This window comes from Corvus cornix, chromosome 1, assembly GCF_000738735.6.
Source record: "Corvus cornix cornix isolate S_Up_H32 chromosome 1, ASM73873v5, whole genome shotgun sequence".
Taxonomy (NCBI): Eukaryota; Metazoa; Chordata; class Aves; order Passeriformes; family Corvidae; genus Corvus; species Corvus cornix.
In genome coordinates, this window is record NC_046332.1 from 44799456 (window position 1) to 44826613 (window position 27158).

The window sequence follows — 27158 nt, forward strand, 5'->3', positions numbered from 1 at the left end:
ACTGTTGTGACAAGCACATTATTGTGGTATCTTTCCTAATGCTTGTCACAATAATGTGATTTATTTGTGTGTGAACCATAGTATCTGAAACCAGCTGTCATGCCAGAGCAGCTATGGAAGAGAACAATCCCAACCAGAAAATGTCCTGACAACACTGCTCACTGGGGATTAATGTGTTTGGGAAGGGCAACATTCGTACATTTACTGTCAGGTTTTCACCATCATTCAAATGGTTCTGAAACAATTTTCCAAATTATCATAATGGTCTGATGATAACGTATTTGAATGGGATTTTTTTCTCCTGCTATGACTACATTTTTCTCCAGCTGTTGGTAACAACGCAAGGTTGAAGACACAAACCTGGTGTGGTTTTCGTTAAACACGTTTGTGTTTAACATCACATGAAATGCTCTCTGGTGGAAACAGGTGCAGAAAATGTTTCATATTTATATGAACTCACTAGAAGTGTCTGTCTTGTTCTTGCACATCTTAGTTTTCTTTGGAACATCCTGACTTTCTCATAGCAGGGATTTGTGGAACTGAACTTATTAGCTGACACTGTGATGGTAATCTCAGGAGAGAGGTTATATATAAATATTGAATGACAATCCCCAGAAAGAACATTTAGAATATTATGTACAAGTGAAAGACATACTTCTCAATTCATTGACTGAAATAGCATATATTACATCAAATTCAGGACAGATTTCGTATTACTAAATATTTTTTCAATATTTCATTTGTATAGATGTTTTAAATCTGCCTCAAATTCTAAGAAAACTATAAATTAATACCAATGACAATTATACTGGTTAGTATTTCTTTAAGTCATGGAAGAACCTAAGTTGCCAAAGTGTATTAGTGAACATTTTCTGACTCAGATGTCTCTAGGGTAGACTATGCCACGAGAACTCGCATAGCACTTACTTCCTGTGTAATGGAATCTCATTTGCTGCCCTTCTGTGGTTCTTATTAGTTGAATCAATGTGATTTTTTGTAAGAAAATACAATGCAACTAATGTACAGAATTAGAATATTGCCTAGATAAGACACAAAGCCTTAAATTTAATGGCAGTTTAATGTCTGTGCCATTGTTTTTTCTTCATCTGCTTTGATTTTTTGAAGCAGAACTCTCCCAGAAATATCGATGCATATAAAGGAAGTGCATAAAACTCCTATTTTGCAAAGCCAAGTGTGTCATCCTCATGCTACTCAGGAATCAGAAATTTCTCAATATTTTGTCTTAGGAACAGTAATATAAATGGCAATTGTTTATGGTGACAAACATTTGCCATGTTGCCACATATACCACTCCAAGGTGGTGAAGTAACACAAGGCCAGGTGCATGGTCAGGGGTTAGACTGGGCTAAATGGACAACCTTTGTCCCAGTCTGTCGCCTGAGGATACCACTGCAAAGGGGTTTTTAATTCAATTTAAAACTTTCCTTCCTCAGAGCTGAAATCTGATTCAAATTCCACACAGTTAAAGGTCAGGATACTGCTAATAAGTGATAACTGTGATGCATATGGCACCAAAATCACTAAAAATCATAGTTAGACTTAACTCTATGACTTTTCAGAAACCACAAAGTCAAGTCCCTTCATCACATTATGAATGCCAGACCACTCTGCTTCAATTCCAGCCTGTTTGGTGATGTCTTGTACTTCTGTGGTACCAAGCTGGGGTTTCTCAGTCCTTGTATGATTCATGATCCCATTTTCCCTTATTCCTAATTAGTATTTTCATATTTAACTATCCTTATCCTAAATGCCTCAAGAGATGTGCAGGACTTCATCAGCACACATGAAATACTTGATTCGAGTGATGAATTCTGAGGTCTGTTTGTAATGCACACCATTTCAGTGGATCACATCTTTTATGACCCAGAGTACTACAGATGCTTATTTCTGTGGGTTGTGCCAGAGACCATGAAACACATCATGTGTTTTTAGGAGATACAGAATACAGATACAGGATAGATGGAGAAGCCATTAGAGGTGAGACTCACCTCAACGTCCTTTAGGTATGTACCATGCAAATTTCTCGTCTTCTGAAGAGGCTTCTCTTGCAGTCAGCAGAGTGACACCGCCGTGGGTGTCCACCCCGGGCCCCCTCCGCCGGAGGAGCGGGTGGATCAGGCTCCAAGCGGCCTCACGGTCGCCTGCCCCAGGCTTCATGCTGGACATCAACCACCTCGGTTCGTGCTGGAGAAACGACACAGCTGGATGGAGAAACACGCTAGAGGTGCTGCCTGGAGTCGGGCAAGTGGGAAATCCCAAATCCCTACGAGGGACAGTGCCAATGGCCCTAAAATGACTGCGAGAGTCCGGGCTAGAGTAGTCCCTTCCCCAGCTGTAAATCCCCACGTTTTTTCACATCAGCCTTGACACTTCGGCTACGACCGGGCCAAATCCCCCTGGCTCTGCCTCAATCTCGAGCCCTGGCCCAGAGGGTGCCGAGCGTCCCGGCGGGGTTGAGGACAGCCCGGCTCCTGCCGGTGCCGCCGGTTCGGTGAGAGGGAGCGCGGGGCTCCCGACGGGGCCCCCGGGCTTGCGGGGAGCACTGGGCCGGTGGCTCGGGGGGGTGCCCGCGGCAGGGCCCCGGGGCGGGCTAGCGGCAGGAGCCCGCCTGTGCCCGCGGGGTGTCCCTGGGGCTGCGGGCAGCGCTGGGTGCGGGACCGGCCCGCGCCCGGCGCCGAGCGCTCGCCGCCTCCGTGAGCGCCGGCGAACATGTTCCTGGCAGGCGAGGCCAAGGGAGATGCAGTGAGGCGCAGGGCACTTTTCCAACAGCTCCTCCGCCGGGAGAGCCAGTGGCACGGCGCGGCGCCGCAGCCCGCCGCTCTCCCCAGTTCCCTCGAGGAGAATCAGCCCGGCCGCCATGCAGCGAGGCAGGGTAAGAGGCTGCGGACCGGGGGCCGGGGGCTGCGGTGCCGGGCGGGAGCGGTGTCCCCGGTGTCCCCCATCCCCGCTGACGGCGGCGTCGTTGCAGGTGCGGGCGGCGCTGGCGGCGCTGCTGGCGCTGCTCTGCGCGGCGCTGCTCCCGCTCCGCCCGGAGGCCGCCAGGGCGCCCAAGCAGCGGCCGGCGCGGACCCGGAGCTGCGGCGAGCGGCCCGAGGAGCTGCTGGAGCAGCTGTACGGGCGGCTGGCGGCGGGCATGCTCAGCGCCTTCCACCACACCCTGCAGCCCGAGCCGCCGGGCCGCCAGCACAACGCCAGCTGCCCCGCCGGGGCACGGCCGCCCGCGGACAAGAAGGTCCGGCTCCCCGTCAATCTGCGCAGCGCATCGCCCTGGGCATACAGGTGACTCCGGCGCCGGGGAAAGGGGGGTGCGGCCGTCTCAGGGGGTCCCGGCAGGCTGAAGGGAGCCGAGGCGGTGTCCCGGTGCGGGACCGGCAGCGCCGGGCTCCGCCGGCTTTCCCGCGCAGTGACCGGGGCGGCTCGGGAGGCAAGGGGTGGCCGCGGCACCGGGCAGCAGCCTGCAGGAAAGGTGCTAAAGCACACGTCTAAGTAGGCGATGTAAGGTAATTGTGTAAAAACAGCTTACGTGAGGAATATGTTTAATGGGCAAAAAGAGAAATGAATGAGGTGGAGCAAGCCGTGAGATGGAGCTCACACCCACATCCACACCCACCCGGGAGCACAGACCACCCTCAAAAAGTCACTTGGGCAAATTGTCATATGTGAAGTTCACTCAGAGGACCCTCAGCAAAGAACCGCCACCAAAGAAGCACCTCCTGACTCTGCAGCAGCCACAGAAGGGCTCAGATGCTTTCGCCAAAATGTGACTCCAGGTGCTCCGCGGTTTCTAAAATACATCAGGGTACAGTCTGTGTTCAGGTGACCTACCAACCGAGCCGTATCTTCACCTACCAAACACTCCAAAGGGCTTGGTGTCCAGTTTGCTGTAGGAGCGTAGGCAAGGAATGAGTACAGCAATATTCTGCACCTGTGTTTTCAACCTGTGCTTTGCAAACCTTCTTCCCCTGAGGCGGAAGGGGGAGCAGGGGCTGACAGACTATTTTTAAGGGGGCATAAAAACAACTAAGTAAAGTAAATTTGTTGTGAGGCTGGTTAATACACAAAACAAGGGCCTGCATTTCTATAGGAAGCTCTGGAAAAGCTTGGAAACCACTGATCTAATACACTAAACCCAGTGTGTGATCACATTCTCAGAAGACTGTGAAGTCTTCTGGTGGTTTGAATAAGACAGCTTTCTGTAAAGGACTGCAGACAACAGGAAGCTAAAATGTGCAAACTTAAAAGGAACTTTCTTGCTACTTTTTATACATTATCCTTGGTATATACTTTGATGCATTTCCTGTGTATTCAGCAAACAGTTATCTCCTTGTTAGTGCTCTCCAACAAATATTTATTTTATGGCATGGGTTTTGCCTGCTTTTAGTGTAAGAAGTAATCCTACTGAGAGAAAGACGGTTTATTTGCTCAGTAAGCCCTTCATAAGCAAAGTATTTTTAGCAATACATTTTCTCTAAGCACACTGAGGATTTTTAAGCTACCTAAGAGTGCACAAAGTAAATAAATACCATGAACGAAACACCTCCTATTCAGCTCAGGTATTTTTTGCAGTGGTTTTGCAAAGTACTAGTGCTATCAGAAAATTGTTCCTCTGGTTTAAAAACAGTGCCCTCCATCCTTACATCTTGTTGGGCAGGTATTTATTTTCAGTTGGAGCTCTGTGTAGGCTTACTTCTTAACAGAGAACCAGCTGCTCTTTAGGGGCTGGATTACAAAAGGTTTATTAAGGAGCTGTAAATCCACTGTACTTTTCATCAAAATGTTTTCAAGACAGACCACTAACGATTCACATACAAGTAACTTGATGACATCTCCAAGCTAGGAATTTTAAAAGATAGTGGAAAAAAGTATTACACTATTAAAAGCAAAATCTAAAATTATATTCAGAGGGAAAAATGTCTTCTGTAGGGTAAAGAGGCCTAAGTACACCATCTAGTTAACAGCTCTCATTTACAGATTTTTTTGTGATTGCATTTTTACTGTATCATTAGTGTGTAATGAGACAGCAACAGATATCTCAAAATGTGTAATTAAAGTGTAAAGTATAAGATTGCTAACGTGCATTAGTTATTACCACCTGCTATCTCATAGATTTTGAAGCCAGATGTGAAGATTCGTTTCTGTGGTCTTCAGCTGGGTACCCAGGAAGCTCCTTAATGCTATTAGATCTACTCCATATCTTTGAGAAGAGCACACAGCTCTCCTTTAAAGACTGCAAGTAATGTCCCATTATGCTTTGTCAATGGTTAACCAATTTCACTTATACAATCCCAATTTCTTCTCCATCGCTGGAGTGTTAATCTGAAAAGCCGCACACGGATCTCTTCCGTATTACAGCACTTTCTTGACAAGCCTACTTGCATTTAATCCTTTTCCCTCATAAATTGCTCCCCTACACAGATTCATTGCTGTCTCCTGAACTGCCTTCTGAATCACCAAAGTTGTTCTAGTGGTGAAGGCTCATAAATAAATTTACTGTTGGCAGACCCCTCTTGTATGCGCTGATAGGACGCTGCTCAAAGGCTGAACTTGACAACTTGAAATTTGCATCAAGTTGCCTGTCCTGTTCCAGCATCTCACAGACATCCTGCTCTCTGACTTATTTTCTGCACCTAAAGACTTACAGTGCAATTCATTTCTGCTCTGTGCATAAAGACTCTTTTTTCTTTTTGACCTACACTTTAATGCCTGAGATACCTCATGCTGTTTCTCTGTCTTCATTGGTGTTACAGCAGTTCCCATTGTTACCATCTGCAGATTTCATTAACATACTGTTTATACTCCCTATTCCAGGTCATTAATAATAAAGATATTAAGTCTGGCTCTACTTACCTTCCCGTGAATATCTCCCCAGGAACCTGGTCCCAGCTGTTTAATGCTGCTGCTTGTAATTCTTCTGTTCACATGACTGTTCAGTGCAAGTCAACTGGAATTTTTTCATATCAGCATTTATGAGAAAGAATCAAATATATTACTTAGAGAACTGTGTATAACGTTGACCCTACTGCATCACCTGTATCCCAAACCTGTCATTCTGTTTAAGTGTGGAAGAATTAGGTTTGACTGGCTCAAAGCTCAGATAATCCTTGTGTGGCTTCTTTGCTTGTCTTTATTCTGTGCTTACTGTTTATTTTCCATTACTTGGTATTTTAATTTGGTTATACAAAAATCATGACTTACATCACTTTTGGCTTGCTACAACCCAGAGATACAGGAGTAGTACATGGATTGCACCACAGATCCATTTGGTCCCCAACCCTACTGCTAGCAGCAACCAACAGGTGGTATTTAAGGCAGAAGTTAGGGGAAAAATACTAGTTTGTGGATCTGATACTGAAATTCCATCCTGATGGCCACAGGAGATCTGTATATAACTCAGGGCACAGAGTTTAATCACGTGAATCACTCTTTGCTCTGCAGAGCTATAAAGAGACAGCAGAGTTCCCTGAAGTCAGCTGAGCATGCTGGATTTGCTCAGCACTTCAGGAAGTTGGGCTACAAATTACCCAGCTTTTTTAAAAAATAGAGCTGGCAGCAGAAGTTCTGCCGTGAAATTGTCCTTCCATGAAATCATCAGGCTGACTGTGTGCCAGCTTGTGACATCTATCCAGGGGTTGCTCATCCTTTTAGCAGTATTACATGGCAATCAATGAAATCCAGAGAGCCTGCTTGTACAAGGAGGTTCTGGCAAGGGCCACTTGGCTACTGCTATGGTTCAGAGTTGCTTAGCAAGAATTAATGATATGGGTGGACCTGCAGACGCTGCCGACATCACAGGATGGGTGCTCTTGTTAACATTTACAGAAGCCACAATCATGGTGATCATTAGCAGTGCAAGCACAGCTCCAGAGAGGCACAGACAAGTTGCTCATGGACAAGAGCCATTATAAAAAGGATTAATTTTAAATGTCTTCCTAAACATTTGTGGGGTCTGATCATAAAGCTCAGAGCAATGGTGGAAAAATCTGATCCTCCTTGTTGTAAAGTATTTGAACCTTGATAGTATGCCCTAGCCAAACAATTTTTAGTTATTTTTACCAGAGCCCTCAGAGTAGGACCAGGCTGGAATTACCCTCACCGGATTCACCTGGCCTTTCCACCTTCAGCTGCAGCCCATCAGCCCCAAGAGGGTTTTTAAGCTCCAATCTGAAGGTTGGAGGGGAGAAGTGGGATAGGTTTATATCTGTTTCCTGTCCTTTGCTGTCTTGTTGTTTGGATTTCCTGGATTAACTTGGCTGCTGATCACTGGATGGGTTTTTTTGCTGTCATCATCTTGATGCTGCTTGTCTGGATCAGGAGCCTCACCTGTTAGAGCCCTCAGGAATTCATCAAGGACTGAGAGGTAAACTGTGCTGAACTGGGAAAGAAGAAGCTGAAAAACTAAATACCAAGAAATAGATGAAAAAGGACTGTGCTGCACTAGATTAAAACCAATCATATTATCAGAAAAGTATGTGCAGAGCTCATTGAGCAAAATAGAGGAACCAATCTCAAGCAATGTGAGATCTCATGCACAGCAGTTGCAAAATGTGTGTGTACTGTATTATGTAAAAGTTGTAAAATGTATAAGTAGAGTAGTATGTAAAAGTAGGTAGAATGTGTAAGTTGTAAAATGTGTAAGTACTGCATTAGGTAGACGTTGTAAAAGGTGTAAGAAAGATGTATAGGTAGTGTGATATGTGGAAGTTATAGAATGTGTAAGTAAGTGAACTGTATAAGTAGGGTATGATGTCAAAGTTGTGAGATGTGTGAGTGGAGTGTACTTTAAACAACAAGAAGCTTCTGCGTAATCATGTTGATTCGTTGATCAGAAGGCGTGAGTTCCCGCACCCACTGAAGTCAGCAGCACTTTTACAGGTAGTGCTGATTCATGATTCCATTCATGGTGCTGCAGAGCACAGATGACTTTCATTAACCAGCTGTATATATCAGCTCTGTTTTTATTTTCTGATGTCTAAGGCTATAGTAACAATCAGAGAATTTGAAAACACTTCTGTGTCAGTTTAGCAAAATTTCTTTGTGTGCGTTCAGGAAGTCTTTCATGTTTCTGAACTTCCAAATCCCATCGCATTTGTTCCTACCTCTGGGCCCTAATCCTGCATCTACTAAGGGTTAATTTACAGAGATTTAACTTTTATCGTCAGTGTTTCTCTGATGATGTTAGCCAGTCCCTGTCTTAAACATTGCCCAGCTTGTTTTTTCTGTTTTTCAAAAATCTGTTTCAGTTTATAAGCATCCTTGGTTTAGTGCTCATTTACATAAAATCTTAATAATGGTAATACAGGCAAGTCATTTTTTCACTGGTAAAAGCCAAGCTGCCTGCAATGTGTTTGAAGGAAGTCATACAAGAGGACTGTCCTTCAAATAATACTCCAGTGATTTTCTAGAAGCTTATCCAAGACATTTTCCAGGATTTAGCATTACCATGTGGCATGGTGTGCATGTCCCAAAGATGCTGCCAAGAGAAAGAATACAAGGGGATGCAGAGCTGCCATCCTTTTTAGTTGAGCACGTTTGTGTAACTCTTCAGAAAATCAGTTAGCACTGGGCTATTTTTGTGCATGCACTGTGCTACCTATAGTACTAATACCTATGTTGCTGCCTGTATATAAAATAAACTAACCATAATGTGAACAAAAGAACACCTGCTATAGGGAAAGAAATGTCTTGGCAAGGGAGAAAAAAAGCTGTTAGCTCTTAATCCTGTAAGTATTTCAGAGTGCAAAGGAAGGGGATGATGATCTGCTTATTAGACTCCTGATAACATCCAGCTGTTAGCCCAGTGCTAACAGTGATTTTTCTGACGAGTCGGCTGCCTGCCCTAGCACAGCATCTGACCCCGTGGAATCAGAAGCTTGGAAATTATGAAGTGACAATATTATTAAAAATACTACATATAAAAGCAGCAGTACAGGAGAAGGCAAATTAAGTCTCTGCAAGACTTTTACTTCTGACAGAAAGTTTTCTCTTGAGTTTCCAGGCTCAGTACGTAAATGGCAGGAAGTTTGCTTTTCACTGGGAGCTCTCTAAGCACTCGTAGGGTCATAAGGAAAAGCAGCCGAGTCACACTTCATTAGCAGTTCCAGTTCAGCACAAACCTGCTTCTTGTTCCAGCAGATGGGAATAGAGCAGACCAGCACAGCTCACTGCTCCTGTCACTTGGGAGCCAGGAGTGCTGGAGAGGCAGAGTTAGCTTTACACAGTGGTGACCCGAGTTCACCGGACAAGGGCAATCGTCATGAAAGTGTCTGGGCTGTCTGGTCTGCAGCAGTGGCTACAGCAAACGACACGAGGCTGCAGGGGACACTTGAGTACCAGTGAAAAGTTGCACTTCTCTGGTTCTCCACTGCTCTTCCCAGCTCCATCCAACTCTTGGGTGTGTTTTTCACTACATGTAGGAAAGACATAGCGAGAACTTGGAGCATGTGTCTTTACCTGGTTAGTTAACCTGATCAAACATGTTTACTCTCTTCCAGGAGAAGATGTTAAAACGTGGCTTGTAGTGGTTGGAGTAATGGAGAGGAATCAAACTATAGTTTGATTGATATAGTTGAGGCAGTGGTCATTTTCTGTGCAGTGTGATTATGCTCAGTTCAGGTGAACACAAGGAAGCAGGTCCAACTGCATTTATCCAGCTAAGTGCTGGATGTTACTCTTGTTTGTTAGTGGTTCAGACCCAAGCAGGTCTGGATTGCCTAGAAAGACACAAATGAAGTTTTATTTATATGGCTTTTCTGAACAGGCTGGAGCTGAAGATGCAGATCCTTGTATATGGCTCTAAATTTTAGTGACATTTGAGTTAAGGTATTAATTTCAGGAGGTATTACTTAGAGGCTTCAGCCTTGAAGTTCTGGTCTGGATGCAAAACCACATCTATATTTTGAATCCATCATTAAGTCTGGATTCTCTGATTCCTTCCAGTCCTCACATAATGTATTGACATTGAACTTAGTAATATAAGAGATTTTTTCCTTTGGAAAGCAGAAAACCATGCCACAACCACACCATCTTTCAAAAAACCCACACCACTAATACCTGACTTTTTCCACGTGGGAATTTGGAGAGATGGTTGTAGACCATGATTCCAGTAACAGTGTTCCCCTGTCATGAGTGAAACCTCTCATGTTTGCATGCAGAAGCATGTTCATGCTTTCTAGTAACATCATAAACCAGGTGCTAGAGATAATACAGTAGAGGAAATACCAATGACTTGACACATGGTGTGTTTAACAATCCACCACTGAAATTACTCACACTTGAGTTTGAAATGGCAATGTATCATGTAGAAAGGCCTGTGTTCCGCTTTCTTCCCTTCTGCTGCCTACCAGACATTTTATTTCACACTGGTGTGAGATCCTGTAACATGAAGGTATTTCCTGGGGAAAGTAAGCAAGTATAAATGGGACAGAGGAGCATTGCAAAAAAAATATCTGCAACATCACAGATGTCTGGCCATAAGAGAACTGGTCAGATTTTCCCATGAGGAAAACAAATTCTTTAAATTTTATATAATGGTCATTATATATATATTAAGAAGTCTATTTTCCTTGATGACAGGATAATCAAGTTTGTGCTTGGCAAAAGCTGTCATTCCAGATTTCCTTTAACTGGATAAACTGGTGATACTTCTGAAAAGGGCAGCTCCCTTCTGTCCCCACCTACAGCTGTTTGTTCACTCTGCCTTGCTGGTGTAGAGCTCTGTGTACATGTGTGGCAAAACAGCTGACACACCAAACCCCAGCTTTTGATGGAGTTACTCCTCAGTTGAATGAATTCCTGGATCAATCCTGTGACCAGAAAAACATCAGTGTCAACCCAGGGGTGGGTGTGAGAGGGAGAGCCAGGCTGCCTGCTCTCACGAGGACAGATTTTGTTGACTAGCAGTCACAGCTTGAGGCAGACTTCTGTCTCTTCCAAACCTGAAACCTCCTCTCATCTCAGAGATGGCCTGAAGAGATAAAAGGTGAACACTTGGATACCCAAGGAAGTGCTGCCAACCCTGGGAAACACAATTTAGAAATTGTTTTAAATCTATTAAGATCACTTTAAGATCTATTAAGAGCTCCCACCTGGAGGACTGCATCCAGCTCTGGGACCCCAACACAAGAAGGATACGGACCAGCTGGAGTGAGTCCAGGGGAGGCCATGAAGATGTTCAAAGGGATGGAGTACCTCTCCTAAGAAGACAGGCTGAGCCTTGCAGTATCAGTAAAGGGGGCCTACAAGAGAGCTGGAGAAGAACTCTTCAAAAGGACATGGAGTGATAGGACAAGGAATAATGGCTTTAAACTAGAAGAGGGCAGATATTGGGAAGTATTAGGAAGTGAGGGTGGTGAGACACTGGCACAGGTTGCCTGGAGAAGCTGTGGATATGCCATCCCAGGAAGTTAGAGTTTATCTCAGTGTGGGGATGAAAATGTTGCTATTATCTGGTTAGAGGAAGATACAGTAGACATGAATTAGAAAAAGCAATGCAGAGTTCTGCTTTCAAGGGGAAAGGTGCTCTTACGACCCCAAGTATACTAGGGAGCAAAACCTATTGCAGAAATAATAGTACAATTCAGTTCTACTTAAATTACTAAATTTTAAAACATCATGTCATGGCTTTAACAATAATAATGTTAACAAGGATTTGTACCAATTTTTGAAGAACTCAAGGCAGATAAAAAGTCTAGAAATGCCCAGGTGTCCTTTTTAAGGCTCTGTTTACCCATTCAGTCCAAAACACAAAACTCATTCTGTTTAAACCCTTGAATCTCACAATTCAGAAAGCCAGACACTTCATACTTCCATGTGCACTGTAGGACTTAATCAGTTCTGTAAGCAGTTCATGTTTTTTTCTTTACACTTTACAAATTAGAAGCCAGACAGCAAGAGCTACAGCTATTTTTCCTGGTAAAGATGACAAAAACATGATATAATTATTATAATGATATAATAATAATATATAAGATTATATAATTTCAGATGAATAACCCTGTTTTTAGAGGTACTAATGAATCTTTATTTGCTGCTCTCTAGAATTTCCTATGATCCCATGAGATACCCTAAATACATTCCTGAAGCCTACTGCCTGTGCAAAGGCTGCCTGATGGGGATCTTTGGCGAGGAGAGCTTCCACTTCCGCAGCACCCCGGTGTTCATGCCCACGGTCATCCTGCGCCGCACGCCCACCTGTGCCGGGGGCCGCTACGTCTACACTGAGGATTACATCACCATCCCTGTGGGCTGCACCTGCGTACCTGAGCAGGAAAAGGAGGCAGAGAGCGTAAATTCCAGCATAGATAAACAAGAAGTGAAGCTGCTGGTGAGCCAGAACAAGCCCTCATCAGAATGAAGAATGAGATGATGATGACCTCACATCATCATCTCACCACCTCAGGAAACTGCACTGCAGCAGCAAACACACTCACTTGCCCTCTTTTTCTGCTTACAGTTATTTCAGATACAAGATGGAAAGTCCAGTCACTTAGATCATTAGAGATGGCAGTTCATTCAACTTCTTTAGTTCATTCATGTAAACTTGTTTAGTTCATTACTCCAAACTCCTTTTTTTTCCCCCTTAGAGCAGAACATTTTATCTTTACTTATTCACAGTAAATTTTAGAAGATGATGCAACTGTAAGACATGGTAGCTATTACTATAGCAGGCTACTGGTTGTAGGTATTTTTAAGGAATCTCTTATACTCTACTTTTAAGTACAGTTATATAAAAAACACATAGCTGCTGTACATGTGACATATGAGCAGTTAAAAGGATAATTTCTCAGGCTGGGAGAGCTTCCCTTTATACTGCATAAACTCCAAGCTTTACCTCTGAGCTGTTACCTCTTTTGCTAATTTATACACTATAGCAAGGAAACTTTTGCTGAGTTAGTCATTCATGAAGCAATATTCTACTTGCTTGCTATTTTTAAGCTCGCCAAATTGCTAAGGGTACAAAGGTGTTGACAAAAAACATGCTAGAATATTGTAAAAATGCAGTGGACTTTCTTGATGTGGACTAAGTCTAATTATACAGAAAATATCAATTTGAAAAAAAATACAGTTTGGGTCCCAAGAATTCTGTATTTGATTTCATCCATCACTGACTGCTTAACTTTCTTGTGATAAAACTGTGTTCCATGCAGCTGAAAGGTGAAAAAAAACCTTTTTCATTTTAGGAGAGGAGATTCCCCATTAAAAAGTAAGTACCAAGGATAGGCTTCACCTCAGGTGTGCTGCAGGTGAGTAAGCAGGCTAGGTCTTAACTTCCTCATGCTACAAGAGGTCATTGAATTGAGTCCCAGCTAATCCAAACTTGTTAAATCCAACTGATTTTTACCATTACTGTTACTCATTTCTCCTTATGCTACATGTAACAGACAATCACCTGCAAAAGCTGCTGGTCTGTGGATGTGCAGCCTTCCATCTGTGCAGCCTACTGCTGATGGAACTTGATGGCAGGCCCTCACCAGAAACCCTGGATACACAAAAACTTGCATTTCCAGAACACGTGACTAGAGTTGACTCAGCTTAGTGAATGAGAATCAGGAATGACCAGGCATGCCTTGCTAAGCATAATTCCTCAAAGGGCCACACTCGCCAAAATGGATAAACATCTGAATGCCTAGCAGAGAATCTCTTTTACAGCTGAAAGATTGTGACTGCAATATCTTTACAGAATAAACATCATATGCAGCATCATGAATCTCAAAATTGGCCTTAATTCACAGCAGAGAAAGCCCCTATGCTACACAAACACACTCTTCTTTGGAGTGTTGGATGAAGAATGGAAAGACTGTGAGCTAATCACAACAAGTTAAAGAGAGAATGAAAGTTGTATGACAACTCCATCTCTTGGTGCATAATTATTGACTTTGCTCTCTCTGCCTCAGTCTAGCATAACAGTATTTTTACACTGCAATCTGTAACTTCTTACAAAGCCTAAAATAACTTTAAGAACTCCAGAAACGAATAAAAGATTCTCATCACAATGTCAGATTGAAGTTTGTAGCTGTGTTTTTTGTGCAGATGCTTTTCTTCAATTCTCCTTGTCTTTAGATTTGTGTTTCCTCAGATTGTGATGCTTCTGTCTCAAGGGGATCTGCAAAAGTGAGTTCAAGGACGGTCATAAAATGTTTATACTACTCAGAGAACAGCTAATTGCCTGGCTGCTGCCAGCAATTATAGGTAGTTACCTGTTCCCCAGAGAATGTAAATACTTGCAGCTCTTTTCCTTCCTCCTAATGTGGAGGAACTTCTCACCCTCAGGGCACAGGGAAGTGGTAATCAAAGGGGCTCAAAAGGGAGGCTGACCCACAAAATTGGAGAAACATTGCACTAGGTGATGTTTCAGTAGCTTGATGCCTTACAACTGTAAGGCATTTCACCATTACATTGTGGGGTTTTTCTCCACATGTACACTTAAGGCAACATGAAGTTGACCCTTCAAACTCCACAGCATAGAAAGCAAAGTCTTCACCCTAAAAGGCAGTAAAATGACCCAAAACAACAACAGCAAAATGTCCAACCATGCAGTACTGAACATTTAGTAAATACCTAGATGCCCTCCAGCAGGGCTCATTTGTCTGCCCACACACTTTTGTTACACAAATCTGCTGGCAACAGATCGGTTGTTAGAGCATATGGATATATTTGCGTGATGTAGAGAAAAAAAATCTCACTTTTTGTTGCAACTCTCTTCCCCTGTACTGCAGGCATTAGTTATGGAGTCATTTTGAGATTTTCAAGTAACTAGACCATGTTCAAGGAATTCCTAGCAGGTGCGAGAATGCAAGCTAAGATCAGGTAAATGGAACATAATCAGTTTCTCCAATCCAGAAAAGCAGATGTTTTAGCATATATAAAGCTTCAGAAACTGAATGAAAGTATTAGAGAACTGCAAAACCTCCACAGATCAATAGAGTGCGTGTGTTGGCAAACTCATTCTCACACTGCAACAAGTGCAGAAAGCTTCCCATGGTTCAAGCACCTTTATGTTACCCTGTTCAGAAGCCCATTTTCCCTTTTTAATCCTCCTTTTCCTCTGTGACAGACTTTTTAGCTGAGCCGGTTTGCTTCCTGATCCAGCTTTCCAGTTAGGTGTCTCTTAAAAGCTGTTTATGTTTTAGCATCTGTTTGTTAACATCAAGAGCTACTAGCTACACAAACACTTGCTGGCCTTCCAAATATCCTTCCATACATCCTTTCTCTCCACATTACTCATGTGGGAAAGGTTGAGTGTTAAATGTAGTTTGCATTTGTTTGGAATTGTTTTTTTTTAACAAGGTCATCACATCATGGATTTATATCAGTTTCACTTCAAATGTGGTGTGACATTTTCCAGCTTCCAGCCCTCTGGTTACAGCTGCCGCAGCCTTGCCTTTAATTTGAATGGGGGAGGGAGTGTTCATTGGAGTTGCTTCAAGGCTTCACAAACTGTTGATAGAAGGCAGACATGAAATGCCTCACTGAACCAACTCCAGGCCCAATAAGTGCAAACAATTCAAAGCTAAAACTATCTGGCAGCTGCAGTTGACTTGAGAAAATTTTTTCTGTGCCAGGAAAATCTCTTCCTTCAACAAGGTTGTCCCTGGAATACATTAGGAGCCACAAAACACAGAACAATATCCTCAGTAAAGAGATTATTTTCTGGTCTGTAGTATCGCTCAAGGTAGGTTGGAAAATTCCTATCAACCAGGAAGGCTGAGGAAAGCCTGAGATGCTAGTTTGGGTTTACTTGCCAGTCACCTGAAGGTGTCTGTCTGACTAGGTGAAGATCTACAGCTACAAGTAAACATGGAATTGCATGGGGGAACATGAACACGAAAGCAGCAGGAGGAAAAGGGAAAAAGGCTGGGATGTGCTCAGAAGGTATAAACATCTATTAATCTTGCTGGGACTAGGGATCAGCCATAACTACCTGGACTAGGGTAGTTAAAGAGGCTGTAGCACATATGACTGTGCAGTCATAAATGCCAATGGAAGAGTACCATGGTGCTAACACTTTACCACAGTCTGTTCCAACAGAAGGTCCACCCATCAGACATGCCCAGTAAAGTCAATCATTACTTGACGCTGGTATTTTTATTCATAATCCTGTTACAGAAGAAAAGAGGGATTTTGCTGTCACATAGTATTTCTTAAAGTTACCACGCTGGCACAAAACACAAATTCACTACGAATTTTTGTGACTTGTACCCTTCTCTGAAACAGCTACTTCCTTGGAATCAAGTATGACAAAAATAGTTTACCTCCCATCACTGATGAAGGCTGTAAATGCCACTAGTCAAGCTCTGCTTGGGCAGCTGCCTGCACTCCCCAGGCTTTTAAGAGGGAAGCTGGTGGACAACGGGCTGCTCTGTTGAGTGCATCTGCGCAGATTTTCATGTACTCTCAGTTTCATAACTATATGTCTTCACAGTGCCCCTTTTCTGACCTACATGTGAGAAGCAGCAGTGACTTTCTTGGAAGTGAACTTCTTGGTACAACTGAATGGTGCATTTTTATCTTTTTAAGAAATATTTCTGATGAAGTTAGCAAAGCTGTCTTTTAATTCCACTATGGAGAGACCAATAACACACATTTACCAAAATAAGCAAGCAAAGCAGCAACACAGGTGAGGCTTCAATTTGAACAGCACATTCTAATGTAGGTGGGTGGCAGGGGAATAGTATCATCCCTTCTGGCAATGATACCTGTCCCACTTGAAGCCTCTATGTAGTTAAAAACGAAGTTTCATGAGTTACTTCATTGTCTCCATCTGCTTGGTGTGCAAGACACTGAGGTAATAAACCAGTTTGAAGTACAAGTTTGTGCCAACAGCTATGCAGTTAACGTTCTGGTTTGCTTTATTTTTACACTGGCCACATAAAAGTGATGGTGTAGCCTCCTGGAAAACAACGAAACCCAGCTGTATTTCACCTGTGGACAGTCATTTTTAGGGGAATTCTGGCTCAGCAGCAAGGATGGCATCTGGTTTGAAAGGCAAGACTGTATGGGTCCTGGGCTCACAGAGCTTGTCAGGAGAGGCCGGCGTGTAGAAGAGGAAGAAAATTGTTGCCATGGAACCCAGAGACACTACATGCAGGGAGGAACCAGCAGGCGTAAAATGTGAGGAAGGAAAAGCCTTAGGAAACAAAGAGATCTCTTGAAAAATGGGGAGGAGAGATATAGTGGCTTGGGTGGGTATTTATGAAGCACTGTTGTGTCCAGCTCAGACAGCACCATTCTCTGAACATTGAGAGAGGATAGTAATCCATCTGTTTTATTCCTGCTCAGCTGTTTACTCCACCAGATGGGAAAATCTGCATTCAAACAGCAGATATATGAGTATTATCACTGTGTTATAAAAAGTCTTGTTAGGCTTATTCCCACCACAAAATAAATTTAATACTTCATTTTACATGATTCATTTTGTAGATGCAGCATTTCTATTAGCCTTTATACAGTACGACATACAAAGACAAGTACTTGTGTTTTGTAGAGTGTATTTAGAGATTATAAAACTGTTGAGTGCCTTGAAATTTATGAACTAACTTCCACCCAAGAATTCACTAGTGTAGTCAAAAGGTTAGTCAAAACTGGCTTTAAAAATACCAGTTATCAAAAATCTCTACTTACCCAAAGTGAAGTTTTTCCAGTGCATCATCTACTTTGACTGAAATATAGTCCAAACCTTAAATATAAAATCTAACATTTTTCTATTTGAAACAGTGGGAGTTTATCAATATGTTATTCCTCAGTGGCCTTGTAAGGTTCAATGATTTTTAAGATGCTTCTATTCTACTGCTATGTGGAACAGGAGAAAAAGATAAAACCAGGCAACTGGAAAAAAAATCATAACCATTCTTGTAACTATAAACTTGACATATCTGTAGATCATCTTTAGTTTGATATTGAAATTATTAAAAAGTAGGCACTATATTTAATCAGAGCCATTATGATTCAAGATTTAAGGGACATGTATGGGTTACATTACTGCAGAACTATCAAGTTCTTCGGCAATGATGATTCTGATGCCTGCAAGGCAAACACCTATGTGTTGTTATAAGCTAAAATCCTTTCAAAGAGGTCACTGATGTGTCCTCAAATGGTAAAAGCTACCAGTTAAAAAGAAACTCTAACAGAGAAGTTCCCATTATCCAGCACCTGCACTGCTTGGTCTGCATTTACCTAATAGGAAACACAGTAACTGCAAATGCTTACTCCTTTGAAAGAGAGTGGCCATCACACTGTGTTGATTCCAGTTATCCCAGAAAACAGTCCTTGGAGCCAAATATTTCAGCACTGAAAAATGTGGAGTAACTGATAAAAAACAGAAGGAAGCTTGACTGAAGAAGTTGTAGATTTGCAGATGATCTTAGGAGAATCAGTCCAGTCCAGAAGCATAGTTCACGTAACATCGAAATTCATTGGCTAAATTTCGTGAGTGTTTTGGAATAAACTTGCACATCTTCACACCAAGAAGCTTTGCTGCCTGTTCCTCCATGACTGCACCTGCAGCAAAAATAACTGGTATTCAATAAGAAAAAACAGTAACAGAATGTTTGAACTTTTTCAATAGCTCCTCCTAAATGCATATATAGAGAGCCTGTTTTTTTTAAGGAAGGAAGGCTTAAAGCAGCTACACTCTCAGCCTTCCTTAACAACAGAATCTGTTGGGAAATTTAAAATAAACCTAGAAGAACAGAAGACGTCCCAAGGAAATGAATGTCCAAGAAATTTCATAAAACTAAGTAGAGGGTATCAGTGCCCTTTTTACGGTAAACAAACTTGAATTCAGTCTTCTTGCTGCATTCCAAGGAAGTTAAATGGTAGGGAGCCATGGGAAATGCAAACAGATTACATCCACTCTTTCACTTAAATAAACCACAGTGTGATATTTGCAGCTACACACTGAGAAATTACTGCCTTGAGCAGTAAACTGAAGAACCACCTATCCATTCTAGGGAAAAAACTTCTGAGAACCACCCTTGTGTGTGACTACCACATGCACTTAAACCAAGGAGCAGGCTTTCAATGGCCACATTATTTTAATTTTTCTTTGTTTTGCCTGCTTGGTTGCCTTCCCTCAGACTGTACGTACAGAGGGGTTTTGTCCTTTGCTTTTTTGGAAAGCTTTCCTGGATGTCTTCAGATGTCTTGTAATAACAATACAGTTTAAGAAAAGCCATGACCTGGGTAGACACCCATCACTTCTCAAACCAGCAACTGCACCTTCCTAAAGAAGGACCCACAAGTACAGATACCTAGTTATATGTTTTCACTGCTTTTATCACTGCTTTTTAGTTCCTCCTGCTGTATTTCAGTGCCTAAGACATAAACAATAACTTGCACCTATGTTTGCCATTCCCAAACTTCAATCATTGCAATTATAGAGAGTGGCCCTTTTACAAGAAAAAATACATTTCTGGAATTTTTCTGGATGATCTTATAATTCTTCAAAAATTTAGTAGAATTCATAATGCCATAGGAAAAAAGTACTGACTTGAACTATTAAAACCCACGTGCCTTCTGTTTAAAATAAAGGTTGAGCTCAAGTACTCAAATAAAAAGCTTAGGATACAAATTCCTCCTTCAATTAATGATAATTCAGCATTATTGAGTTAGTATTTTTCTCATGTAAGTTTGTCATTAGAAAGAGATAAAAAGGCACTTAAGGGGACCTAATATTTTTATTAGTTATACCTGTGCAAAGCAGAATCTTTCCTTTTGTTAGATATTTGATGGTCTCTGCAGTCTTTTGAAGACATTCCTCAGACAGATAGGGTGGATCTGCTATTACAATGTCAAAACTGTGTGGCAGGAGATTTTCAGGTAAGTCCAAAGGGCGATTGTAATCATAGAAGATAAATTCTTCTCCATACACAGAAAACCTTCTGTCATACTCCAGTACACACACAGAAAAATCTTCACCATCCTGTTCTTTCAGTTTCTGGTACACACTTGGTGCACTAATGCATGCTATCCTGAGAAAACACATAATAACTTTAAATTGTAATTTTAAAAGGCAAGCAACAGCAACAAAACTCTACAGCAGTCCTCAGAGAGGCTTTGGGAAAAGATTTTAAACATTAGTCCCAAAAATGTAAGGTATTCTTCCTCCATTCTAACCATCAATTACTTTAATAACAGAGACTTAAGTATGAAATTCATTACCTGTTCAACCCCATTCTACATAAAGATCTTAAGCTCAGCTACAGAGAAAGTCTTGTTTCAGCAAAGCAAGGAAGTACATGCAAAAACTTAAAATTAAAAATTACTCTTTACAGAAACAGGAAGAAAACCAATTTTTTTCCATCTGTTCTACAGAAACAATATATAAAAACTAAGAAAAGAATTACAAGCCAATAATATGCTCTGGAGCACTTCGTATTTCTCAAAAAATTAAAAAATTCATAGTAAACTTTTACAAGGCACAGCCTACAACATTCAGTGAAATGATAAACAGGAAGATCAGTAAATAACATCAAAGCAATTCTGTAGTATCTCGGTTGAACAAAAATGAAGTACAATGAGTAATGAATTAAACTGCATGCTCTTGTCTACACAGCAGAAACAAAATATTTACAGAAAAGATATGTTAAATCTACAACACAATTATTAAAACCTACCTGCCACCTTTTCCAGCTGCCAGAACTGCTTCCTTAGCCAGGCACAATGCAGTTTCATCACTGTACCAAAATTGGCTCAATTGCTGAGAAAGATAATACACAATTACAAACAGCATCAAATCTTCTGACTCTGCTATGTAGAGTTAGGTGTGGTGAGTCATAACTGAAGAAAACCAGAATCCATAGCAACTTCTCAGTTCACAAACTGTAAAGCTGGAAAGGTGACTCTTTTCCTGACAGTCTTTCTGCTCCTAGTGATATGCAGCAGGTACCTTACACCCTGTGTTTCCAAAGCATGAACCGCAGCATCGGGAAAACCAAGTAATCCAAACCACTGACAAGGTATTTCAAGGCCAATGTGCACATGCACATTATTTACGTGCTCTTAAATTGAGTTACTTTAGCAGAAGAGGAAAAAGGAATGTGAGAAGTAACAGTATAGGAAGAAAGAAAGGATAAAACTACTAAATGGGAATGGATCAGAAAAAGGAAGAGCAAAAAAACCCCAAAAAAACCCAACCCAGAGACAAATCAGAAACCAGTCTGTCACAAATAAAAACAAGCAGCAAAACAGCCATCCACAAAAACAAAGAAATAAAACACAGAAAGAAATATGACGTGAAAGGAAAGATTACTTGGTCTTGTTACATTATGTTTGTCTCAGGGAAGAGGCTTTACTACTATCACATGCTAAGCTGGAATTAAAATTTCCAGCAGGGACAGATGCTTCTGTTAGCAGCTTTATTCCCTCTCCATGTACTTTCAGTTTGTACTCCCCATGCACATGTGGAGCAAACAACTATACCCAGACTTAATACTAAAGCAAATCTCCCTACAGTGTTGTCATCCATTAATAGGAACATCTTAAGTGTTCCCCTCTTTAATTTCATTTCATTATTCAGCCACAAAAGAAACTTGGTAAGGGCTATTCCTCTATCTGTGCTTCATTCACTGAAATTCATAGTTTCTTACCCAGTCCTCTTCTATTGAGCCAATGGAATATTGATTAAACCCTTGGGAGGTCTTCATGCCCTCTCTCTGCTGCTGTTCCAAATAGAACTCCTGGAGCGCAGCCAATGTATGGGATGAAAGCTGGGGAATGTCATCATCATCATCATCCATTTTCCTAGATGTCAACAAGAAAAAAAATAAAGTAAATTAACCCTTTTCAATGGTGAATGGTTTTTACAACAGCATAATCTTGTGAGGTAAAACAACTTCCACCAAGACTGCAACTAACTAGGAAAACCTCCTAACAAAAGAAAATTTATTCCCTCTACTTAAGCGCTCTTAAATCACTGAGAGGCCAATTGGAAATAACAAGTCTCCACAGAGAATTCAGGAAGAGCAGCAACACTGTTCCCTTTCTATATAAGATGGATTTGGCTTGTGTTCTTACAGGGAAGTTGACATTACAGTTCTTGGTTTCCTGTGGATCTGGAAAATCCTACAGAAATTATTTCCTTCCTTCCTAGAAATAATGATAGTTGTTGGTCATTCCTTCCCATGTTCAAAAGCCACACAGTTTTGACTCCAAATGAAGTAAACCAGCATTCTAGCTCAGCATCACCTTGCTTAAACCTCCATGCCATGAAAAGATTCCTCTAAATGCCACAAACCTACAAGTAAAAAAAAAAAAAAAAAAAAAAGCCATCGAAAAGCTCCAAAAAGACACGGTATGTACCAATGGAAAAGTACAGGCATTTTCAGAAAGCTGCTGAAGTGGGTTCTGCCACGCAACATCCCTGAGCCCTCTGACCCCAGGCAGCACAGCAGCCTCTCCCAGGGAACAGTGCCACCTCGTGGAACGGTGGTGCCGGAAAGGACTCGGCACGTGAAAAGCTGGAGAAAACTGAGAAAGATTCTTCTCTCAAGAAACCCATTTTCCCTGCATCCAGCCTAAGAACCAGCACACGAGCAATGCCTTTAACAGAGCCTGGAGACAGGGATACGCCTGCATTATGCAGAAGTCACCAAGAACCGCGGGCCACCTGAACAGTGCATGAACATTCTGAGTAATTTCAAGTAGAGCTACTCATGGCTTTTCTTCTCCTATTTCCCTGCATTACAAGGAGAGCTCCAGAACTCTCCGGCAGTCTCCTCCCCTTCCACCCTTCCTTCTGCTCTAGCAGAGCTTTCAATATGAAGTTTCCTAAAACAGCTTCTTCCTGCTTGCTGGAAAAAGGGTACCTTATCCTGCCACTGTGCGATAACTCTGCCATTCCACTGACACAGTACACACCTAAGGGAAGCTCTTATCTGGAAAACCTGGCTTTTCCAGAGTATCATTTATTTACTTGCTGGCTTCTCAGGCCAGGCTGGCCAAACAGGGAATTGCTCACAGCCCAAAGACCCACCTATGCCATCAGCCTCACACAAAAGAATTCTGAGTCAAGCTACCTAGTAAAACCAAAATCATCACTTTTCCCCTAGTTTTCTGTTGAATAAAACAGAAATGCTTTTAAAATATTTACATCATTAAATTATGTATTATTTGAAGTCTTCATTACAGAAATGACTGTGAGTCCAGACAGATAATACAGTTTCTAGCCACAGTGCTCTAACAATACACAACACTAGACCCATTTTAGGCCCTATACCACAATTTATTTTTGTTAGGATGTGGTAGAATTTTGCAATCGTTCCTTAACTCACAAGTTTTTTTTTATTAACTGAACAATACATGCAGTGATCTGGTTTGCTATTATCCCCTAAGCAAGGACACATCTATGCTTTGACACTAAGAAACTGAAACAGGTGCAAAGTTGCAGTTCTTAAGTCAAAAGTTGAATTTTTTTTATTTTCTGCTCAGTGAGCCCATACTGGCATTTGCAAGGACTAAATCCATGCCCATGAAATGAAACACTAACAGATAAAGTTGCTGATGAAGAATTTCCCATTGTTTCAAAAGATACAAAGGCATACTGCCATTGACATGTTTTATCTATTAATAATTTTTTAGTTGATTTTTTATAGCCTTCCTTTTGGTTTGTAAATTAAAGCCTTAGGAACCAAGAAGTAATTAACTGTGAGGTTTTGTAAGAAGAGGTAACTCAGAACATATGGTAAAAATATTATGTACACCTATTACAAGTGCCTCCGAAATTCAATTTATTTTTCTGAATGCATATACTGACTTAGGTCATTAGCATGAAAACATTCTCATGCTTAAGAACTACATCAGAAAACTATTAAAGTGAGTTTATGTGAACAAGACTTGTAAATTCCTTCAAGGGAGACAGTTCTACTGTTTGAAAGCCCCTTCATTATCCCTTCCAAAGAAAACAAAAAATAAATTCAGAGAGATAAGAACAGCACAGGAGACTCCAAGGCCTTGTCCACGAACGTTGTATGTATTTAACAATAGTTCCTGGTGGTCATATATGAAAAGTCTATTTTTATACAGCCAAATTCTAAAACAGAGGAAAAAAATACCCAAAGTTAGAAGAAATACCCAAAGTTAGAAGGACAGTCTTTGGTCCCCAGTACATTTATTTCACCTGTAATTATGATCACCTGGAGAACAGGTGATAAGAAAACAGTAGGAAAGACTGCTAAAAGGCCACAGAACAGAAATACAACTGGAAAGCCATGCTCTTCATCTCTGGGAATGGGGAGGAAGAGGACAGTGTTAGCCCCTTAAGTTTTTTACTAAGTATATAAAAAGCACATGTGTAACTTCAGAAAAGATCTTATTCTAGAGTAAACTGGATCAAAAGACAGAGAGCATGAAACAGAGTTAAATCTAGCTGTCTGTGTTTTTTCCAAGCTGCCCAAGTCAGTCTTTGAGTTAAGCAGCTCATCATCCATGGTGTTTGTAGCACACACTGAGAAAAGCTGGCCAATGGTGTGCAACCATAATGAAAATCACCTGGAAGGGGCTGCAACCACCTGCCTGGAGGTAGAGAAGTCCTGATCTGAGTGACTGGAAAGTTACTAAATGTCTGGACTGGCGCCCTGATACCTCAAAAGCTGGAAGATACTGCACTCTGCTTAAGCTTCAGCTCATTATCATGTACAGGAATCCAAATCCTGTGTCCTCAGACAACAGCCAGAGAGGTGGCCAAAGTAACACACATAGAGGTGTGGAGGGAGTCTGTCCCCACCACAGTAAAAGCCGAGATAGAAAAAGGATCTCTCCTATTGGAAGCAATTTTTCAGATCTTTAAATCCTAAAAGGAATTGATTGTCAGTGATTTGACAAGATACTGGGAGTATTGCCAAATGCACTTTAACAGGAATAACTGACAGAATAAAGTGTATGAAATTCATCAGTCTAAAGTAATTTAGACAAAAACTCCCTTCTGCTATCTAGCATGGTTTAAGCCAGAAGAAATGGAGCATTGCTAGGCCATTATCTACATGTGTTATGTAGAGTCTTCTAATCAGAACTTCTCAAACACCTGAGAGGCCACTCTCAAGCACAGGCAGGCAGCCTGCTCCCTTGCACTTCAACAGGAAAAAAGTCAGAAACTCAAGTATATGGGGCTCAGGTGCCATGAAACAAAACAGCCTCTGAAGAGGATGGCCAAACCAGAGGATGTCAGAAAAGCACATGTGACAAACCTGAAACAGTTTTCCTACGTCCTAATGGTTTTGTGGACTAGGGAGAGAAGGACCAGGATTTGTGGACCAGGAGCAGCTCACCTGCTACAGACCTGAGTCGGCTCTGTTTCAGGATTAAGTCTGAGTAACTTTTAATTCATGTCCATGGCAAATGGTTCAAGAAGAAAGTACTAGTGCAGGTCAGGGGTTGATACGAGTCGTTCTCCTGTCCTGAAGGGTTGACACTGATGGTGATTCCATCCTGAAGATAGCCAAAAGCAGCTGTCTCAGAAGGAGTGAGGTAAGGCAAATACATGTGATACCTCCACAATCTCTACTCTCCCAGACATTAACCATTCTGCTGAGGAAGTTGTTTCTGCATCTGAAATTATTCAGTCCACGAATGCAGTTCTCTGAAACACTTGTCCAGCATCCCTTAAATTCCCATAAACACTTTTAATCTACAATGTCATCTGGTAAGAAGCTTCATTTGATCAATCATTTTATGACTCCCCCTTCTTGCTGTGAGCGTGGCTACTCGCTTCACGTGATGCAGGTACCTGGTGTGTCAGAAAAGAATGCAAGTGCTTGAGCCCTACTCTTTCTCCACTGTCATTTCACAGACACCTCTAAGTCACCTCTCTTCCCTCACTCTGCAAACTGACCCTTCCTAATCTGAAGGGTCTTAACCCTCTCTGATGGACTGACAAAAGGCTTTCCATACATTCACTTATCCATGTTGAAACTTTCTAACATACCCTTTTTCTGAGACTAGAACTCTACACAGCGGCTAAGATACAGGTGATCACGAATTTATGCTGTCACTTTATGATGTTTTCTGTTACACTCTATTTCCTTTCCTAAAAAACTGTAACATTTCATGTGTTTTTCTGGCTGCCACCAAATACTGACGTGGTGTTTTGGGAGAACCATGTATCATAATCGGAATCTCCTGACTGAGTAGGAACTGTGTCAGATAACATGGTTAAGCGGAATTTACATAAATTTAAAAGGAGCCATCAAGAGCTCCACGTTACCAAAACATTCAGAATAAAACTAAACAGCAGGTGTGGCGCTTCATTGCAACAAAAAGCAAGGAAAATACTAGAACTAGAGACAGTTCAAGCAGGGTAGTGAGACATCCAAACACTAGAACAGCTTTTACAGGGGCATGAGTACGAGGAAGGTGTAACTGAGGACGAGTATGACAGAACCTGTAATCATGAGTAGCATAAATGTCATGGGCAGACATACAGTTTTCCAAAGAAATAATTAAAAGGCCAAGTGCAGGCTGCAAAGGCCTTGACCAAAAAAAAAAAAAAAAAAAAAAAACCAGACAAAAAAACCCCAAAGGAAACGAAAACAAAACAAAACAAACAAACAAAAAACCAAAACAAACAAACTCCCCAAACCAAACCAAAGAGCTGGTTCATCACACAAGGTGTTGCTGAGATACAGAATCCCTCTCGGGGATCGAAGTGCATGAAACTGACACAGAAAGTTAACACAGGAGAAGCTCTCAGAGGACTACCAAATACGCAAAAACTGCACTGGATGAGCTAAGTAAAGTCAGGAGGCCTGGTGGCTACTTCAGGCAGAAGGGAAACATGATGTATCGCAGCCCCATTCCCATCCTTTTCCGTACGCACGGAGGGCGCGCAGGCAGCGCTCGGGACCGCCGGTCCCTCCTACACGTGGCTGACGGGACACGGACGGTTCCCAGAGAAGGCCCTTTCCTGCCGTCCCCTCCCCTGTGCGTCGCTTCGAGGGCACCCTGCAGCCACACAGAAACCCCGGCGGGGCACGGGGTGACCCCGGCCAGCCCGTCCGCGCCTCGGCCGCCCTCTCCCGGGGTCGGAGGGTGACGGGGGCGCTGAGGGGGCACGCGCGGGGGACTCCCAGCCGCACCCCCCCGCCCCCCCCGCGCGCCCCCCGCGCGCCACTCACCGCCCGCCGGCCCCCTCCGCGCGCGCAGCCCGC

The 27158-nt window shown here is 42.2% G+C and overlaps 2 protein-coding genes across 6 annotated transcripts; one reads left to right on the forward strand and one right to left on the reverse strand.

The window, feature by feature from the left end:
• Positions 1-2651: 2651 nt before the first annotated feature.
• On the forward strand, positions 2652-14019 carry IL17D (interleukin 17D). Its single transcript, XM_039565051.1, has 3 exons — positions 2652-2893; positions 2990-3300; positions 12058-14019. Exons 1-3 carry the CDS (start codon positions 2879-2881, stop codon positions 12371-12373), a joined length of 642 nt encoding a protein of 213 aa, XP_039420985.1. The 5' UTR covers positions 2652-2878; the 3' UTR covers positions 12374-14019.
• Positions 14020-16070: 2051 nt separating this feature from the next.
• EEF1AKMT1 (EEF1A lysine methyltransferase 1) lies at positions 16071-27158 on the reverse strand. Of its 5 annotated transcripts, none has more exons than XR_751919.4 (6): positions 25281-26441; positions 21606-21759; positions 20634-20716; positions 19708-19988; positions 18226-18516; positions 16071-17324 (listed from the first exon to the last, which is right to left on the reverse strand). XR_751919.4 is itself a non-coding variant. In XM_039565026.1 (6 exons), exons 3-6 carry the CDS (start codon positions 21753-21755, stop codon positions 18389-18391), a joined length of 642 nt encoding a protein of 213 aa, XP_039420960.1. In that variant the 5' UTR covers positions 21756-21759; positions 25281-25440; positions 26828-27023; the 3' UTR covers positions 16074-18388. The 5 variants fall into 5 exon arrangements, 4 of the variants coding, with proteins under 4 accessions (XP_039420960.1, XP_039420969.1, XP_019142008.1 ...); XM_039565026.1 differs by adding an exon at positions 26828-27023 and having other exon boundaries at positions 16074-18516; positions 25281-25440; XM_039565035.1 differs by lacking the exon at positions 25281-26441 and adding an exon at positions 27126-27158 and having other exon boundaries at positions 16074-18516.

Coding starts and splice junctions, on each gene's coding strand:
- IL17D (XM_039565051.1), top strand. Junction 3,301..12,057: donor GCATCGCCCTGGGCATACAG/GTGACTCCGGCG, acceptor GCTGCTCTCTAG/AATTTCCTATGATCCCATGA.
- EEF1AKMT1 (XM_039565035.1), bottom strand. CDS start 21,755: ATGGATGATGATGATGATGACATTCCCCAGCTTTCATCCCATACATTG. Junction 19,989..20,633: donor GCAGCTGGAAAAGGTGGCAG/GTAGGTTTTAAT, acceptor GTGTTTTCTCAG/GATAGCATGCATTAGTGCAC. Junction 18,517..19,707: donor AAAGATTCTGCTTTGCACAG/GTATAACTAATA, acceptor TTTTTGCTGCAG/GTGCAGTCATGGAGGAACAG.